Source organism: Neofelis nebulosa, chromosome 17 (genome assembly GCF_028018385.1).
Source record: "Neofelis nebulosa isolate mNeoNeb1 chromosome 17, mNeoNeb1.pri, whole genome shotgun sequence".
Lineage (NCBI taxonomy): Eukaryota > Metazoa > Chordata > Mammalia > Carnivora > Felidae > Neofelis > Neofelis nebulosa.
In genome coordinates, this window is record NC_080798.1 from 43,515,828 (window position 1) to 43,533,717 (window position 17,890).

At 58.3% G+C, this 17,890-nt stretch overlaps 2 protein-coding genes across 13 annotated transcripts; one reads left to right on the forward strand and one right to left on the reverse strand.

The window, feature by feature from the left end:
• The first annotated feature begins 2,757 nt into the window (after positions 1-2,757).
• Positions 2,758-14,831, forward strand: CARMIL2 (capping protein regulator and myosin 1 linker 2). 8 transcript variants are annotated; one of them, XM_058706465.1, is made up of 39 exons: positions 2,894-3,077; positions 3,314-3,408; positions 3,502-3,552; positions 3,782-3,844; positions 3,947-4,071; positions 4,205-4,296; positions 4,496-4,566; positions 4,682-4,755; positions 4,891-4,966; positions 5,046-5,134; positions 5,263-5,357; positions 5,435-5,521; positions 5,593-5,705; positions 5,821-5,898; positions 6,029-6,105; positions 6,199-6,303; positions 6,493-6,562; positions 6,704-6,785; positions 6,878-6,974; positions 7,062-7,119; positions 7,228-7,400; positions 7,588-7,750; positions 7,831-7,932; positions 9,195-9,323; positions 9,414-9,527; positions 9,678-9,838; positions 9,924-10,011; positions 10,196-10,366; positions 10,446-10,512; positions 10,983-11,212; positions 12,076-12,176; positions 12,259-12,619; positions 12,701-12,823; positions 13,362-13,398; positions 13,530-13,631; positions 13,721-13,942; positions 14,065-14,145; positions 14,500-14,577; positions 14,666-14,831. In XM_058706465.1, exons 1-39 carry the CDS (start codon positions 3,038-3,040, stop codon positions 14,776-14,778), a joined length of 4,254 nt encoding a protein of 1,417 aa, XP_058562448.1. In that variant the 5' UTR covers positions 2,894-3,037; the 3' UTR covers positions 14,779-14,831. The 8 variants fall into 8 exon arrangements, 7 of the variants coding, with proteins under 7 accessions (XP_058562445.1, XP_058562446.1, XP_058562444.1 ...); XM_058706462.1 differs by having other exon boundaries at positions 2,875-3,077; positions 6,199-6,562; positions 14,098-14,145; XM_058706461.1 differs by having other exon boundaries at positions 2,877-3,077; positions 6,199-6,562; positions 9,414-9,497.
• Positions 14,787-17,888, reverse strand: ACD (ACD shelterin complex subunit and telomerase recruitment factor). 5 transcript variants are annotated; one of them, XM_058706484.1, is made up of 13 exons: positions 17,640-17,888; positions 17,322-17,433; positions 17,109-17,245; positions 16,892-16,985; positions 16,732-16,808; positions 16,557-16,601; positions 16,415-16,449; positions 16,119-16,270; positions 15,963-16,044; positions 15,788-15,868; positions 15,281-15,654; positions 15,065-15,186; positions 14,787-14,984 (listed from the first exon to the last, which is right to left on the reverse strand). In XM_058706484.1, exons 1-13 carry the CDS (start codon positions 17,675-17,677, stop codon positions 14,906-14,908), a joined length of 1,428 nt encoding a protein of 475 aa, XP_058562467.1. In that variant the 5' UTR covers positions 17,678-17,888; the 3' UTR covers positions 14,787-14,905. The 5 variants fall into 5 exon arrangements, with proteins under 5 accessions (XP_058562467.1, XP_058562466.1, XP_058562469.1 ...); XM_058706483.1 differs by having other exon boundaries at positions 15,948-16,044; positions 17,640-17,885; XM_058706486.1 differs by having other exon boundaries at positions 15,065-15,156; positions 15,948-16,044; positions 17,640-17,884.
• Positions 17,889-17,890: the final 2 nt, after the last annotated feature.

The window sequence follows — 17,890 nt, forward strand, 5'->3', positions numbered from 1 at the left end:
GGTGGCTCAGTCGGTTAAGCGTCCAACTTTGGCCCAGGTCACGATCTCATAGTTCATGAGTTCGAGCCCCACGTCAGGCTCTGTGCTGACAGCTTGGAATCTTGAACCTGCTTTGGATTCTGTGTCTCCCTCTCTGCCCCTCCCCAGCTCATGCTCACATACTTGTCTGTCAAAAATAAATTTAAAAAAATTAAATATATTTTTATTATATTTATATATAAACAAAGTACAGAAGCCAATTCTCATGGTTAGTCCTCACCAGAGAACTTTTGATGCGGAAGTTCTCTGACCTGTCTGCTGTTCCCCACTATTAAGCCAATAGCAAGTACTGGAGTAAAATATTCTCTTTCCACACCTGGGTTGGTACCACCCTCCCCTGCTGCCCAGCAAGGTGCCCAGCAAGCACCTGAGTCCTCTTGCCTTTGGTCAGGACCTAGCTGGTTTTTTTGTTTTTTTAACCATTTGTTTTTGGGAGAGTGCAAACAAGGGAGGAGCAGAATGAGGGGAACAGAGATTCTGAAGCGGGCTCTGCGCTGACAGGCTGAGAGCAGTGAGCCCAATGTGGGGCTCAAACTCATGAAACCACGAGATCATCACCTGAGCCAAAGTTTGAAGCTCAACCTGGTGAACCACACAGGCGCCCCAGGATCTAGTCTTTTAAAACCATCTGAAGGGAGACTTGTGGCAAACCTGGGAGGTGCAGCCTGGCCTGGCCTCATCCTGTGCTGCTGGAGCAGGCGGGGTTTATGCTTCCTTGTGAGCTTTAGCATTTCCTGAGCGCCCACGGAGTGTCACACCATCTAGATCACAGACAAGGTTGAAGGGCCTGTCCCCTTCTCAGTCACTCAACATGTTAGGAGCTGAGTCCCATGTGTTCACTTGGTTTCTGATAGCAGTGGGGTAGTTTTGTCACTGCCGCCCTGATCTCCATGCTGATTCTGGTTTCAGCAGCCTGTACCCACCCCAACAGCACTCATCAGACAGGGGTAGATGCCACCAATGTGTTGCTGGCCTCTAGAGTCCCTTTTGGCAGACATCCCTCTTGTATTTCTTATCCTAGCCCATTCTAAACAGAGAAGTCCCACTGAGGTGGGTTTTCTATTACGGAGTCCTGGGGTTGCCATGGCAGACTTGGCAGATGTGAGTATTCACTGAGTGCCAGGCACTGTTGTGAGCACTTAAAAAGCATTTAATCCTTATAGCAACACTTTGAGGCAAGTTAATAGCTCCAGCTTATGAAACAGGAAAGGAAGTCCGAAAAGGTTAAGTAACTTAGTGTGGAACAGCTGGAAAGAGTTGGGAGTCAGGACTTAAATTCAGGCAGTCGGCCTTTAGAAACAGCATTCTTGTACCACTTGGTCACGCTTCAAGTGCAAGAGACCTACTGAGTTCTCACCCTAAAAGCAGCTTGTGGGTTCTATGTGGTCTTAGAAGGAATCCTAGATCTTAAACCAAACTCTTCTTTCAAACTGGGAGACGGCAGAGTAGGACTATCTCTTGCCTCTGTTTGCAGAAACTCTCAGCAACTTCTCCCGCTGTATCCTCCCATCAACCCTAGTCAGCCCTGTGCTTTCACACCATTGGCCTTTTGCTTGAGGGTAGGCTTTGCCCAAGCTGCTACTGTTCAGTTTCTACTGCCACTTTGTGTCAATCTTTGGTAGAGATGAGATTTTGTTAGGTGAGGGGGTGGAGGTGGGGGTGGGGTGGCGGGATGATCAGGTGACTGGAGGATGTTTCCACTTATCTCCAAGCCCTGAAGTGGGGAGGGATAGCTAAATGGGAATGAGACCAAGGCACCCTGCTCAGCATCCCTCATCTACTTTCAAGATTATTTCTTTCACCTCTGCCTGGCTGAGCTGTGGGCAGGGCAGAGGGCTGTTCCTAATAAGTGGAGTTTAACTGGATTGTAATGGAAGAAAAAAACAGTAATTCTTTTCCTGTGAACCCTCCAGAATCTAGGTCCCTGGTCTTTTATCTGGCAGCATGCTCTGGTTAGCAGGACCTCACCCCATGACCTACTGACCCCTCCCAGCCCTGGAGACACTAACTTTTCTTTCCTTCAGTGGTTCCCCCCTCCCTAAACTCTAGCAGAGGTAAGGGCGCGCAGGAGGGAGAAGACACAGACACAGGAGAGGACTCCCATGTACCTAGCCTTTGCTCACCCCTGCCTGAAACACTTGGGGTTCAGGCCTTGGCCCAAGGCTGCCCCATGAAGGTACTCCCCACCTTTCAGCCCAAACCTGGTGAAAGCTGGGGACTCTGTGCTCTAGAAAAGGGTATCTGAGCCCATCTGGCATTTTTTCGGCCTTTCAAAAGTTAGTGGATCTCGGGGGCACCTGGCTGGCTCAGTTGGTAAAGCAGGTGACCCTTGATCTCGGGGTTGTGAGTTCTACCCCCCCCCCCCATGCAGATTGCTAAAGGGAAAAAAAAAAAAAAAAAAAGTTGGTGGCTATCCCACGGGGTCACATACTCCAGGTTAGGAGCAACAGATTAGGCCCTTCAGGCTAGGACCCGGGTGTTGGGAGAGCTACTGGGAGAGATTCGTTGCTCCTTGCTGAATAGGCACTCCTCCCGGCCCGCCCCTTGTCCACCTCCCCAGCTAGGTTTTGGAGGGGACCAACGCGGGTGGGCCGCAGGGATCCCCGAGCGGGCAGCGCCCCCTGGTGCTCGCGACAGGCACTGCGGTGCGGGGTGGAAGTAGGGGGCTAGGAATGGCAAGAGGCGCGGGCCACACGCACGACCCTCCCGGCCACACCACTCCTACCCTGTGTCTGTCTTGCCAGAGTAGCTCCTGCGCGACTGGGCGGGCGGACAGCTGGGACTCTGCCCCCCTCCTACATCTCCTGTCCCGCGGAGGCCGGGGCGGGGAGGAGCCGGGCTGGGGGCGGCCTGGCAGGAAGCAGCGCGTACCTTCCGCTGCAGGAGGAGCAGGTGGCTACAGTGCGGGCCAGGGCCCCCAGGCTTCCTGTGTGTGCGCCCGCCCGCTACTGTTTCTTGTCGGAGCTCGTTGGGCCATCCGGCGGCCCGGCCCGGCCCCATGGCCCAGACCCCCGACGGCATATCCTGTGAGCTGCGAGGTAAGCGCTGGCCCTTCCCGCGTACTTGGCTCCAAAGCCAGAAGCCCATCCAGCGTCCCGGAGCACCTGCAAACAGTTCTCTCTGCTTCTCGGAAGTGTTTGGTGCCCCCACATCCACTCCACTCCTTCCTTACTGGCCCATAGATGAGCCCAGGCCAGAAGCCTGGTGCAGACCATGGGCCTGAGTTGACCTTCCCAGGAGGACCAAAGTCACCCAGCAGGCTGCCATTCCACAGGCGAGATCACCAGATTCCTGTGGCCCAAGGAGGCTGAGCTGCTGCTGAAAACCTGGCTACCAGAACGGGAGGGTGCTGAGCGAGGTCATGTCTTGGTATGGCAGGGGGCAGAGCTCGGGAGGGCCACTGGGGCCCAGGAAAATAGAGTCCTTGTCCTGCCCAGGGGGTGAGACACTCTCTTCCCCCAGGCACTGCTACGATGGAGAGCCTACCTGCTCCACACCTGCCTTCCCCTGAGGGTGAGTGCCAGGGGCTGACCACCACCCCTCACCCCTTGCCCTCCAGCAGCTTTTTTGATGAGGGCTGCCTCCGCTGAGTTGTCTGTGCTCTGTGGGCTCTGCCCTGCCAATAGCACTGGGCTCCCCACAGCAAGCAGGGCTTGCTCTGAACTCTGGACTGCACGGAGGACTGGGGTCCCAGAACGGCAGGGCTAAGGCCTTGGTTCCAGCTGATTCAGGCACTCCATAGGTGGACTGCACATTCAGCTACCTGGAGGTCCAGGCCATGGCACTGCAGGAGACACCCCCTCAGGTGAGACACCTGGTACCCCACCACAGCCTGCAGCCTGGTCTTTGCCTCCTTTTCCACCTGCCCCCACACATGGAGCCCAACCCAGCAGCCCTCCCTCCCCAGGTCACTTTTGAGCTAGAGTCTCTGCCTGAGCTGGTCCTGGAGTTTGCTGGTGTAGCTGCCCTGGAACAGCTGGCCCAGCACATTGCTGCAGCCATCAAGAAGGTCTTCCCTCGCTCGAACCTTGGGTGAGGCCAGACAACTACAAGGGACCAGCAGGAAAGGAGGGCAGCAGGGGGTGCTCTGAATGAGCAAGTGGGTTGCCTCCCATCCTAGGGGCTACAAGTCCCCTGCCCCCTTTTCCCTTATCCCCCTCCCCAGGAAGCTATTCCGGAAGCCCACATCCTCCTCCATGCTGGCTCGGCTAGAGAGAAGCAGCCCCTCCGAAGACACCTTGCCCAGCAGCCCCTGTGGTAAGGACCAAGAAAAGGGCACACAGAACTTTCAGCCTCCCCCCATCCTGCAGCCCCAGACCCCTGGATTGGGCGTCCCCCAAACTGAACAGTCACTCGAGGCACAGCCACCACCCAACTCGAGTCTGATCTTCCTCCATCTTTAACCTTTTGTCTCTCTCTTCTTCCTCATCCATTACACCCCTGGCACCTCCCCCAGGTGGCTTCTTGGAGACGTATGAGGCTCTGTGTGACTACAATGGCTTCCCTTTCCGAGAGGAGATTCAGTGGGTGAGAGTAGGGCCCTCCTTGTGGAGCTCTGGAGACATCTGACCCCCCACATGCATTGGGTCCCCTCTACCCTTTATGGCCCAAAGCCAGTTGGAGACACCTTCTTCCCATCCAGGATGTGGACACCATCTACCATCGTCAGGGCTGCCGCCACTTCAGCCTAGGCGACTTCAGCCATCTGGGCAGTCGGTGTGTGGCCTTCCAGGACTGGGAAGGGAAGGAGATCCCATGACCCACATTCCTGGGCCTCAGCCTCTCCATGGAGGGGGGGGGGGTGGGCCTAGGAGGACCCTGAGCCCTGCCCCTTCCCCTTCTCTCACCCAGCGACCTGGCGTTGAGTGTGGCTGCCCTGTCCTACAACCTGTGGTTCCAGTGCCTCTCCTGTGTGGACATGAAGCTGGTGAGAGTGTAGGGGCAGGGAGGAGCCAAGGGTGTGGTGGCCAGGGTGCAGCTCATTGAGCCTCCACTCTGGTTCTCAGAGCCTTGAGGTCTCGGAACAGATTCTGCACATGATGAGTCAATCGTCCCACCTGGAGGAGCTAGTGCTAGAGAACTGTGGCCTGAGGGGGTAAGGGGGAAAGGGTAGGGCTTGGAGACAGGAGTCTGGGGGCTTGGGTTTGGGCTTGGGAGGCTAGTGGCCTGGGGAGGAGATGGGAATCCAGGGTCAGAGTCTCACACCTGGGGTCTCGTCCCCAGAGACTTTGTCCGGCGACTGGCCCAGGCACTGGCAGGGCACTCAAGCTCTGCCCTCCGGGAGCTTAGCCTGGCGGGGAACCTGCTGGATGATCGAGGTACGGATGAACCTAGGGACCCCCAGGAGGCTGGTGCTAGAGGAGGTGAGAGCCACACAGCTGCCCCCATTCCCCAGGCATGGCTGCTCTCAGCAGACACCTAGAGTATCGTCCTGGAGCCCTGAGGAAACTCAGCCTAGCGCAGACAGGGTTGACAGCTCGAGGTAGGTGGGGTGGTCAGAGCGGGGAGAGGAGGTGAATCCGCCTGATTGCTGAGCCACTCTCTCCACCACAGGAATGAGGTCTCTGGGCCGGGCACTGGCTTCCAATGTGGCCTTTGACTCTGCCCTGACCCACTTGGATCTTTCCGGGAACCCTGGGGCGCTGGGGTCCTCGGAGGACAGTGGGGTGAGTGGCTTTCTTTAGGGCCAATGATTGGGGGCGCTGCAGACAGTGGGATGTCAGGAAGCTCTTGGTGAGGTGATCCCTGACTCCCTCCCTCCCACGCCCATCCTCCCACCAGGGCCTCTATAGTTTCCTGAGCCGTCCTAATGTTCTGATGTTCCTGAATCTCGCGGGCACCGACACCGCCCTGGACACTGTGAGAGGGTGGTCAGTGGGGGGATGATCGGTAGGGCCGGTGGCCGGGCCCGAGACCTGAGGGTAGACCCGTGTTGGGGAGGAGGGGGGCTCAATCTATCGCCGGTGTAGCCTACACACTCTTCCCGCAGCTCTTCGCAGCGCTGGCCGGCGGCTGCTGCACTAGCCTCAGCCACCTGGACGCCTCGAGGAACGTCTTCTCCCGCACGTAAGGGGGGCGGGTCCGGGCGGGGTCGGGGGAGCCGGCGGGGAGCCGCCTCCTTGCGCCCGGAAGCCCACTCCTCCTGCTCGCCCACCCCAGGAAGTCCCGGGCTGCGCCCGACGCGCTCCAACTCTTCCTCAGCCGTGCGGAGACGCTTCGGCACCTGGGCCTGGCGGGCTGTAAGCTGCCGCCCGACGCGCTCAGGTCAGTGTCGCTGCCTACGGTTACGCCCCGGCGTGTGCGGCCACCACTCAGGCCGGGGCCCCAGAGCTTCACCCCGCTCCTATCGCCCCCTCGACCTTCCGGTATCCTGCCCCTTCCTTCTTGCTATTCGTTCGCGCCCTGGGGCCCCCTTTCCCAGCTCCCGCCACCCCCTGTGACATCCTCTCCCAGGGCCCTTTTGGAAGGCCTTGCGCTAAACACGCACACGGGCGACCTGCACCTGGACCTCAGCGCTTGTGAGGTGAGCGCCCGGCCCGAGACGTGATCAGGCAGTGGGCGCACGCGGAGTGGGGCCGCGAGGCGGTGAGCGCCGGCCATTGGGCGCCTGAGCCTCTGCACCTGTGGCCTGTCGGTCTGAGCTTGTTTCACCTTCCAACTTCAGCTGCGTTCAGCGGGCGCTCAGGTGATACAGGACTTAGTGTGCGACGCCGGCGCAGTGAGCTCCCTGGATCTGGCGGATAATGGTGAGGCTGCCCGGAAACCCACCCTCCCACTGCCCAACCAGTTCCCACCTCATCCCCAGCCTCGCCGTATGCGTGATCCGAGCCACCCCTAGGCTTCGGCTCAGACATGGTGACTCTGGTGCTGGCCATCGGGAGGAGTCGGTCCCTGCGACATGTGGCACTTGGAAGGAACTTCAACGTCCGGTGCAAGTGAGTCCCCATCCCATTCCCGGGCCTCCCAGACAGCACCCCACCACCCCACCCAGGTCCTTCCAAACCGCGGCCCCTGCCCCACAGGGAGACCCTGGACGACGTCCTGCACCGGATTGTCCAGCTCATGCAGGATGATGACTGTGTGAGTTCTTGGGACAATGTGGGATCCTCAGGCAATGGACCCCTGTGACTCCTGCTCCCTCAGACTCTGTAACTTGCCCTCCTTGCTGACCGCTTTTCTTAACTGCAGCCCCTACAGTCTCTGTCGGTGGCTGAGTCGCGGCTGAAGCTGGCCTCCAGCGTCCTGCTCCGGGCCCTGGGCACGAATCCTAACCTGACGGCGCTGGATATCAGCGGCAACGCCATGGGGGATACCGGCGCCAAGATGCTGGCCAAGGCACTTCGGGTCAACACTAGGCTCCGGTGGGCGGGGTCGGAGGGGGGAGGAGTGCGTGGTGCGGGGAGGGGGGCGGGGCTTACTGGGCTAAGGGGCGGGGCTGAATGTGGAGGAACAAATGCTGCTGCCTGTGTGCGAGGCGAATGGACGAGGCCAGCGGGTTGGGTGGAGCTTGTGGAGCTCCGCCCTTGACTGAAGCCCGGCCTGGCCCAGGTCTGTCGTCTGGGACCGGAACCACACGTCTGCTCTGGGCCTGCTGGACGTAGCGCAGGCCCTGGAGCAGAACCGCAGCCTAAAGGCCATGCCTCTGCCACTGAACGACGTGGCCCAGGCACATCGCAGCCGCCCGGAAATGACCACACGTGCAGTGCATCAGGTGTGGGTCCCTCTCCTCCCTTGCCCTGCTCTGCTTGGTAGCCCCGCTTCCTACCACTTCTCAATATCCCTTGTCCCCAGATCCAAGCCTGTCTTTTGAGGAATAACCGTGCGGACCATGCCTCTTCTGACCGCACTTGCTGTCCGCAGCCACCGGGTCTGGTCTCCGACCCTTCAGAGCAGGTTAGTGTCCCCTCCCATAACCTTGAGTAGGCACAGGAGGTAGGGGATGGGATGAGCTTTGGCCCTCGAGATCCTCTGAGTTTGAGGGTCTGACTTTCTTGGGGCTAGGGTGCCTGAATTATGCTGTCCCTGACAAGTCCCTCTTCTTGGTAGCTCCCCCAAATAACACCCCTGGATGCCTTTTAAAAGCATTTAAATAGGGTCTCCTGTTCAAGATGGGAGCTATTTTGAAATCCTCCCTTAATCCTACCGGCCCCCTACCCCCCACCCCAGGTGATTATAGCCTCATGTATGGACTTCCTGCTCACAGGGCTCTTCTGCCCTCTCCACCCACCTCTGCTGGGGCCAAACTCAGCGACACTTTTTCTGGTTTCATCTCCCTCTGCTACCTTACCTTTGTGAGATCCCTCCACCCATCTGTTCTCAAATCCCAGGCTTTAGAGCTCAGGCATCTCAACCCAGACATCCTTCAGGGGCTTCACATTCTACATATTTTCAAGTGATCTCATCACCTTGCACAAACTCTTCTCTCTATCCTGGAACCCAATCTCAATGGTGCCCACACTCACCAAGTGTTGTGGACAGAGGTTTGGACCAGGTCTCTCCAGGCCACATTAGAGCCCCCACAGACCTCCTTAGTCCTCCCTCTGCTAACTCTCACACACACTGATCCTTACCCCCACCCTAACTATCTCTTGCTCCGCCTGGTCTTTCATCTATGGCTCCTCACAACCATTTCTTTTTTTTAATGTTTATTTTTGAGAGAGAGAACAGGGGAGGTGCAGAGAGAGAGAGAGAGAGAGAGAGAGAGAGAGAGAGTCCCAAGAGAAAGAATCTGACGGTGCAGAGCCTGACTAGGGTTGTGATCCCACGAACCATGAGATCATGACCTGAACCAAAATCAAGAGTTGGCTGCTTAACCGACTGAGCCACACAGGCACCCCACCTCACTCCCATTTCTGCCCACCACTAAGTCTGTCTTCTATGTGGATGATAAGCAGATCAAGCTTCTAAAATACAGACATGACTAACAGCTCCTTTTTTTCCTATTCAGGACAATTAGGGAGTATATATAAAGTCTCTAAAATGAACCAAAGGAGACACTGCTTGCCCTCCTTGAACAGATAGGTTTCCTAAGTGACTGGCCTGATGGGATTGGCTTCAGGACCTTACCACCCTGTTGGAGACACTGGGAAGGAGGCAGAGTCTGGAGGGCTGGGAGGGGACTAAGATCGGACTGATGCTTGATGCATACCCCCCAGGAAGTGAACGAACTGTGTCAGTCAGTGCAGGAGCATGTAGAGCTACTGGGCTGTGGGGCTGGACCCCAGGGTGAAGCTGCTGTGCACCAGGCTGAGGATGCCATCCAAAATGCCAACTTCTCTCTCAGTGTGAGTACTCCCCTCCCCACCACTGCAAAAAGACCCTCCCCCACTTAATCAGGTGTCAACTTGCAACTCCTTCTCCTCCTTGGCCTCCAGATTCTCCCAATTCTGTATGAGGCTGGAAGCTCCCCAAGTCATCAGTGGCAGCTGCGGCAAAAGCTAGAGGGCCTCCTGGGACAGGTGGGCGAGGTCTGCCGTAAAGATATTCAAGTAAGATGGTATCCTAGCCCCAACCCCATCTCCACCTCCATAATAGGCTTGACCCCTATCCCATAGGTTTGACTGTGATATTCCTTGAATCACTGTTCTGTGAAGGTTGGAGCTTCAGGCCACACCCTCCATGTTCTGATCTTTACCCAGGATTTCACTCAGGCTACATTGGACACAACAAGGAGCCTCTGCCCACAGATGCTACAGGGACCCAGGTGGAGGGAGCAGCTAGAGGGGGTTCTGGTGGGCTCAAGGGGCCTCCCAGAACTGCTCCCAGAGCACCTGCTGCAAGATGCCTTCACTAGGCTCCGGTAAGCTGGATGGGACTGGGCTAAACTGGACTAGACAGGACTGGGCATAGATAGCACACTAATCTTTGCTCTCTCTTGCTCTCAGGGATATGCGGTTGTCAGTCACGGGGACCTTGGCAGAGAGCATTGTGGCTCAGGCCTTGGAGGGGCTGAATGCAGCCCGTGATCGGCTGGTGAGGGAGAATTGTGCATGCAGGCATGTGCATGCGTGCACAGGCGCACATACACACACAGTGACCTGGCCACTGCCTTGCAGGGGTTCTTTAATGTCTTCTGGGGTCATATAGCCCAGGGTTATTTCAGGGTTTCCTTAGCACTGATGGGACTATGGCTGAGGCCCTACCTGCTCATCTTTAGGGTGCCTTATTGCAGGTGGAGAGTCTGGCTCAGCAGGCAACAGTGACAGTGCCTCCTGCCATACCAGCACTGGATGGAGGTGAGCCCAGCCCCCTTGGGCCTGGGGAATTGGAAGGTCTTTTCTTCTCTGAGGAGGTGAGGGAAAAGCAGAAGGATGAAGAGGAACAGAAGGTAGGTGGTTCCAGAAATTTGGAAGGCAGGGAGGCAGCTCCCCTGGTTCCCAGGCTGAGTTTCTGCCCTCCCCACCCAGCATGACAGTCCTCCACAGAAATGGCCTGAGTCCAGCCAATGTTTTCACCTGGTCCTCTCCACTCACAGTAAGTCGGTCTGGGGGAAAGGGAGTTAACCAGGTTGAGCTGAAGGTCCTCCATTAGATCTGGGGACCTAGACACATGGTCATATTCATTTAGTCTTGTCCTAGGAACTACCTGACCCTTGACTGAGCCAGGCCAGGTTCCCCATGCAGACTTGCAGGTTGGGGTCTACTGTGGTCAGCATGGAGCAGGACCTGAGCAGACCAGGATCTACTCTCCATTCGTCTCCCCCGCCCCTTTCCCTACCCCGAGGATGCGCATGCTTGGCGGCAGCGCAGAGCCGCGCCGCTCGGGGCCGCGCTCAGCACCACGGACAGCGGCGACGGGGGGAGGGGCGGGCGTGGGGGGTGGGGGTGGCGTAGTCGGGCCCCTCCCCGCACCCTGGGCGGGTCCCCCGCCGCCCCAGCGCCGCTGCTGCCGCCACCACCTCCCCAGGCTTGCTCCTCGGTACTCCTCTGGTGCTCTCCCTTTAGGTGCTGCTGAGGAACCGGAGCCCGAGCTGGCGGCTCCGGGGGAAGATGCAGAGCCGCAGGCGGGGCCTTCTGCCCGTGGCTCTCCGAGCCCTGCCACCCCGGGTCCCCAGGCCGGCCCACTGCCTTGCATGGACCTGCCACCCTCTGGGGAACCCTTACGCCATCCGACCCGGGCCCGGCCGCGGCCGCGGCGCCAGTACCACCACCGTCCGCCACCGGGGGGCCCCCAGGTGAGTGCCCTTCCCCCATTCCAGAGCTCGTGGAACTGGGGGGTCACGGGTGCCTCATTTGTTTCTCAGGAGAGAAGCAGCTAGGGAGGTGGGTTGTCGGGACCCAAGAGTACTTGGTCGTGCTGCCGAATCTTGGCTTATTCCTGGCCACCCCTTCCCCAGGCCATTCCCATGCAGGGTCATGAACGTGTGGATTTAATTTGGGGTACATCTCAGTTTAGAACTGCATCTTAGGTTGGCCCTTTGCATGAACGGATGTGCGAGAGAGGGTGTCCATCTTATCCTCCCTCTCCCAGGGTTACTCAAAGATCCTGGGCCCCCTGGCTGCGGGGACAATCCTGCATCTACTGCACGTCCAGTAGTTGTTTATGTGGGGAGATGTTCTGTGTGGGCTGGGTACTGGTGGGGACAGTGGACACAGGGTAGAAGGCAGGCAGGAGTTGGCTTGAGGCCCCCCAGAGGGTCTGACGCAGCAGCAGGAGCCGCTGAGCTGCCAGCAGGCCGGGTGGGGTGGGGGTGGAGGGTACTGCAGGGAACTGTTTGGAGCAGAGAGGGTAGCAAATGGGAACGTGTGACCCAGGAGCCTGTAGGTTTTAGCCTGCTGGTGACAGGATGGTTCCGGGTGTCGATACTCCATGGGACAAGAAGAGGTGTGAGCTGAGTGTGTGTGTCCAGGGCCAGCTTCTGATTAGGGGATATGTGAAACCATCTCTGCCCACCAGTTGGACAGCAGGAATGTTTGTCAGTAGCCCCCTAAGGTCACTGCAGCTCCCAGGTACAGAAGTTGCCCAGGCTAGGCTGCTTATCAAGGGGTGGAGAGAATATATGGTTGTGCTCAGTCCTCACCCTATGGTGTCCCCCAGGTGCTCCCAGCCCTGCCGCAGGAAGGGAATGGACTCAGTGCCCGCGTGGACGAAGGCGTGGAGGAATTCTTCTCCAAAAGGCTGATCCAGCAGGATAGCCTGTGAGTGAGGGGCAGTTGTATGGGGTGGGAGAAGGTGGGATGGTCTGTCTGCTTTACCACTCACTGCCAGCTATTCCCACAGCTGGGTTCCTGAAGAGGACTCAGCCAATGAAGGGGGTACCACCCCTGTCCCCCGTACACTGAGAAAGAAGCTGGGTACCCTGTTTGCCTTTAAGAAGCCTCGTTCAACGCGGGGGTCACGGCCTGATCTAGAGACCAGCCCTGGGGCAGCTCCCCGTACTCGAAAGACCACACTTGGAGACCTGTTGCGGCCACCATCCCGCCCCGGTCGTGGGGAGGAGCCTGGTGGAGCTGAGGGGGGCACCAGCAGCCCAGACCCGGCCCATAGGAGCCGGCCTCGTTACACCCGGGAAAGCAAGGCCTATTCAATGATACTACTACCTGCTGAGGAGGAGGAAACACTGGGCACCAGACCTGACAAGGTAGGCCTGGTGACAAGGGGTGAGGGCTCTGCTAGGACTGAGGCAATGGGCTCTCTCCTACTTGGGCTTCTGTGTTCTCAGCGGCGGCCCCTGGAGCGGGGAGACACAGAGCTGGCCCCATCCTTTGAACAGCGGGTACAAGTGATGCTGCAGAGGATTGGTGTGAGCAGAAGCAGCGGGAGTGCTGAAGGCAAGAGGAAGCAAGTAAGTTGGGAGGGACACAAGTGCAAAGTGAGGGGGCAGGCGACATGTGGCTTGTGGCAATCTGTGGGTGACATATGTGACCAGAAGGAGGCTCATGACACACAGACGGCTCTGTCAGTTCCACCCCCTCCCCCTCAGAACAGTCATCAGAGTCCACCTTTCTTCCTTCTTGGCTTCTGCCCTGGTCATTGGACTGGGGTGGTCCTTTTTCTGTAGATCTAACAGAACTCTGACCTTGTCACCTGCATTTGAAACAGCAAGTCTTCCAGGTACTTCCTCTCAAGACACTGCCCTGCCTCCTAATCCTGCCCCAAGGCCTCAGCCCTTGTCACTTCTTTCATCTCATCACCCTGCCACGTGTTCCTGTGTCAGGAACTCCTCCCTGGCTACTTCTAGCCTCTCATCGCCACCTGTGGGTTACATGAGCTTCCTCTTCATCCATCCCTGCATCTCCTGGTGGGCATTTAGTAGTGGTTACAAGAACAAGGCTAGAGTGAAGACAGGACAGGACTGAGCTCGATTTCCCTGTTTCCTACAGAGCAAGGATGGAGAGATCAAGAAGGCTGGCTCGGATGGTAAGTGGGATCCTGTGCTATGGCAGTACATTTTTGGTGAAGGAACTGTCCTTAGATATAGTCCCCAAGGTACTTGCTGTTCTGGGGGAAGAGGGGAAGAGGCCAGGTTTTTCTTCCCCTCACTCCCAAAGGCTGGTGCCTGAACCCCCAGCCCCTTGCAGGTGACATTATGGACAGTTCCACAGAGGACCCTCCCATCTCAATCAAGTCCCGCACCCACTCCGTGTCGGCTGGTGAGTAAGGGCCACTGTGTGTGTTGAGGGACATGCAAAGATAGGAGGGGGTCAGACCACTGGTTAGGCTCACACCCTTCTCCCTGTAGACCCCTCATGCAGACTTGGTCCAGGGAGCCAAGGTCCGGAGTCCACCACCTGGAAGACACTAGGACAGCAGCTGAATGCAGAGCTCAGGGGCCGTGGTTGGGGCCAACAGGATGGTCCAGGCCCCCCCTCCCCTTGTCCCAGCCCCAGTCCACGAAGAACCAGCCCCTCCCCTGACAGCCTGGTCCTCCCAGAGGACCCTTGCTTGGGCCCTAGGAACGAAGGTAAGCAGGCACCTAGCCCCCACCCCAATACTGGGCTGGGGACCCTGACGGCGGAGGGGGAAGCAAGGGCTGGAGTGGGGAAAGCTGTTGAGACCATACCCTGATACCCTGGCCTCCCCCAGATGGCCAGCTGAGGCCGAGGCCTCTCTCGGCAGGGCGACGAGCAGTGTCTGTGCATGAGGACCAGCTCCAGACCCCTTCTGGTGAGGGGGAACACCTCCCTGTGTGCTTGAGTGCAGAAGGAGATGGGGAGGGTAGACTCCATGGCTCCCTTTGTGGTTTTGGTCCTTGGAGGGGGCCACCAATAGTGTAAGGGGTTGAGAAGTTAGGGAGCCAGAAGGCCAGGAGCATGGGTCTGACAAGCCCTTCCCACTAGTCCTGGCTCCACCTCCAGGAGAACAGCTTTTGCCAGGGGTGGGAGGATGCAGGGGAAGGAGGTGGCTCTGAAGCCAACAGTGTGTGTTCACACACGCACTGGAGGTGGGAGAGAACGCTTGGGGACAGGCAGCAAGCCCCTAGCAACCTCCTCCCCTGCCAAGTGTTTCTGTGTCTTTCAGAACGGCCCCTGCGGTTGCAGCGCTCCCCTGTTCTCAAGCGGAGGCCAAAGCCTGAGGCACCCTCATCTCCAGGCCTAGGTGAGAGGAAGCTAGGGCCAGTTGGGAGGGTGGCAGGACTGCTCAGTCCAGTCCTGATCCCTCCTCTCCCTTCCTCCTTCCCTTGCAGGATCTGGCCTTGGAGCCCAACCTCTGCCCCCACAACCCACAGAGCCCTCTAGTCCTGAGCAGAAGCCACCCTCCCCAGCCACAGACCAAAGAGGCGGCGGCCCCAACCCCTGACCCTCTCCTTTTCCTGCCGCATGAGATTATTTTATTAAAAAACTCGAAGCAGAGTGGGGAGTACTTTTGGTTTATCCCCAGCCATGGACCTGTGTGCACACATCTTCCCACATGTTCACATGACCCCTCACACCTGGGTGAGCTCAGACTCCAGCTGTGGCTCCATCAGAAGGTGCAAGGCCCAGGCCACAAGCTGGGGAGGAAGCCTGGGAAAAGAACCATGGCTGTAGGTCAATGGAGACTGGGCCTGGTGACCAAAAGAGTAGGAGCAGCCCCAGGCACTCACCTGACAGCTTGCACCTGGGCACAGAGGGAGGTGCAGGGTGGCTCATACTCATATTGAAAGGCAGAACCATCACGATGCTTCTTTGGAGGGTCCTGAAGGTGGTGTGGTATCTGGAGAGGGGTCTACAAGGACCCCTAACCCCATCTAATGCTACTCCCCACCCCCACTCAAGACCCATCCCATTCTACTATCCAGTTGTAGAGAGGCTATACTCACCCCAACAGGGCTGGACTCCAGGGCTCCTGTGGTCGTTTTTGTCCTTGGAGAGTGTTGCCGGTTCTTGGGGGGCAATCCTAGCTCCTTGAACTCCAAGTTAGGTTTCTGGGACCTGGTCACAATGGCCTGACGTGGACTGGGTACATGACCAAGGGGTGAGAGACTTGGGGCACAGCTCAGGAGTGGGGATCTGGCTCCACGGATAGGGTGTATGGAACTGGGGGGCAGGGGGCCAGGGGCTGAACAGATGGCTGGCACAGGCCGGGAGCTGCCCTTCTGCACTGGGTCTGAAGCAGCCAAGGACAGGGCAGGCAGAAGGCTGATGCTGGCACCGCTTTCCTCAGAGGACATGTGGCCGGGTAAAGCAGGGGTTCCTGGAGAGGAGGGCACCGACTGTGGGCACAGCCCTCTCAGTGGCTCATTAGCTTAGGCAGGCCGACAGGGATTGTGTTCATCCCCCCACCTGGCTGATAGCAGTGAATGCCTGTGGCCTGCGCACCACCTTACCTGAGGACGTAGGTGAGGAAGGAGAGATCAGGGTCAGCGATAGGTCCTCCAGAGCTGGGTCTGGTGGGGGCAGCTCAGGGTCTGAGGGTCAGGGGGAGCTTATTAGCACTGTGGGCACTAGGTCCCCAGGTACTCCCATCTTGACCTCTCCAGTCCTTACCCTGTGTCCTCTGACCTGGGCCCAGAGAGCTCAGAACTCGTTGGTCATTCTCAGAGATGTGCAGCCATGAGCTGGGGACAGTGTACACAGCTTCTCCCTGTGGGGCATAAACTCTCAGCCTAGCCCTTGTTCAACTCCTCTGACATTTCCCAGGGGGAGCCCCAGACTGACCGTGGTCATATGGTGGGAGGAGGTCCAGCGGGTAAGAGGGGGTGCTGTGTAAGGGCCTGCCAGCATCAGACAGCTCTCAGCCAGGTGCACTAACGCCCCCCGATGCTCCTGGTCCTCCTGCACCTCATCCAGAAGTTGGGACAGTGAAAGGCCTGAGGGCAGGGGACCAGAGGATGGGCCAAAACTTAAGAAAGGCAGGGTGGGTAGGAAGAAAAGCTTACTAAAGAAGCAAGAGGTGATGGCTGAGGAGGTCACTCTACAGGGAGTTAGGGTCATTGGCCAACCCCTATAAATACCTGCACTGGGGGAGATGGACTCTGAAAGGTGCTCCCTATAGAAACAGAGAGGACAAGCCTGAGGAACAATCCTGAGGCCTGTCTGCACACAGTTGCCCTTGACAGAGCCACACTCGGCCCCAGAGCCCAACCCTCTACTCACTCCAAACAGTCATAGAGCTTTTTCTGCACATCCGGGTCTTGGTTGCTGGGGGAAAAAAAAAGGGAGGTAGTTGGCAATGTTTCCAGCGGCCTAAGCCCTCCCACCCAAAAGACCTACACCAAAGTCAGCGAGGCCTGAGTAGAGAGAACAGCCGGTGGGGGGAGGCATCACTTACCAACCAATCACCTGTTCCCGGGGCTGCTCAGTGGGCAGCAGGCTGAAGCGGTTCACCTGGAGGTAGAACTCCGCGGGCTGAAGGATTGAATTAAGGGACGGGTCTTAGGAGTTGTCACGAAGAGGCTCATTAACCCACCCAAACCAGCCTCACCACTCACCGCGCCGCCTTGGGCGACTTGGACGCGGACCCCACAATCCTGCAGCAGCAGCAGCCGGCCTTCTGCCCCTCGGAAGCCGAACTCCTTCTCCTCCCTGCGGCAAGCGGCAAGCACGACCCTCACGGCAACGGCCCGGCCCGCCTGCGGCCCTCCCACCTCCGCCTCGCGCACTCCCACTAGACTCCGATTTCCCCAGACCCCGCGGCTCCTCTCTCACCAATCCGAGGCGTCCAGGGTCTCCCACGTCACTAGGCATCGGACACTGTGGGTCCCGTCAGACACAAGCAGTGTGGCCGCGACATCAGACGAGTCAGGGGCGCGGGACGGGCCCGGAGCCTCGGCCTCTCGTAGCACCTGACGGCGTCGACCGGCGTCAATCCCACCGCCCTCGGGCCCTGCCCTGGTCTCTGAGAAGGGTGGCGGGACTCACCTCTAGCAGCTGCCCCGCCTGCGGACTTGAGAGTGTATCTGACCCCAGCACCAGCTCTCGAATCCAGGGCCGCAGGACCAAGCTCCCCGAGCCTGCCATTCCCGGGATGCACCTAGTGGAGCACCACCAGCCTGGGTTTCCCGCGGACGCCGCGGCCCCGCCTCTCGCCGGAAGAGGAAACGCACCGCGGCTGGGCGGAACCTAAGGTCGAGGCCACGCCCAAATGCGTGTCCGCGCGTGCGCACGAGCCCGTGTTGTTCGGCTATTTGCGGGCAGATTCTTGTTGGGAAGATTGGATGCCAACCTGCTTGGTCTTACCAGGGTATCTCCGAGCAGGGGCCCGGCGTTTGGGCCATTCGTCAAGACTTCTGTGGCACCGGCCTGGCTGGCTCGAATGGAGAGGGAGGGATCTAGGGCTTCAGGCTGCGGCCAGGAGTGGTCAAGCGAGTTGGCCCAAAGCCACTTCACCTTGTGAACCGAAGAGTTGAGCAAATATTTATTATGGCTCAGTTTCTCCTCTAAAACGTGCAGTCTTATAAGGCCAGTAGAAGTAACAGTACACAGACTAC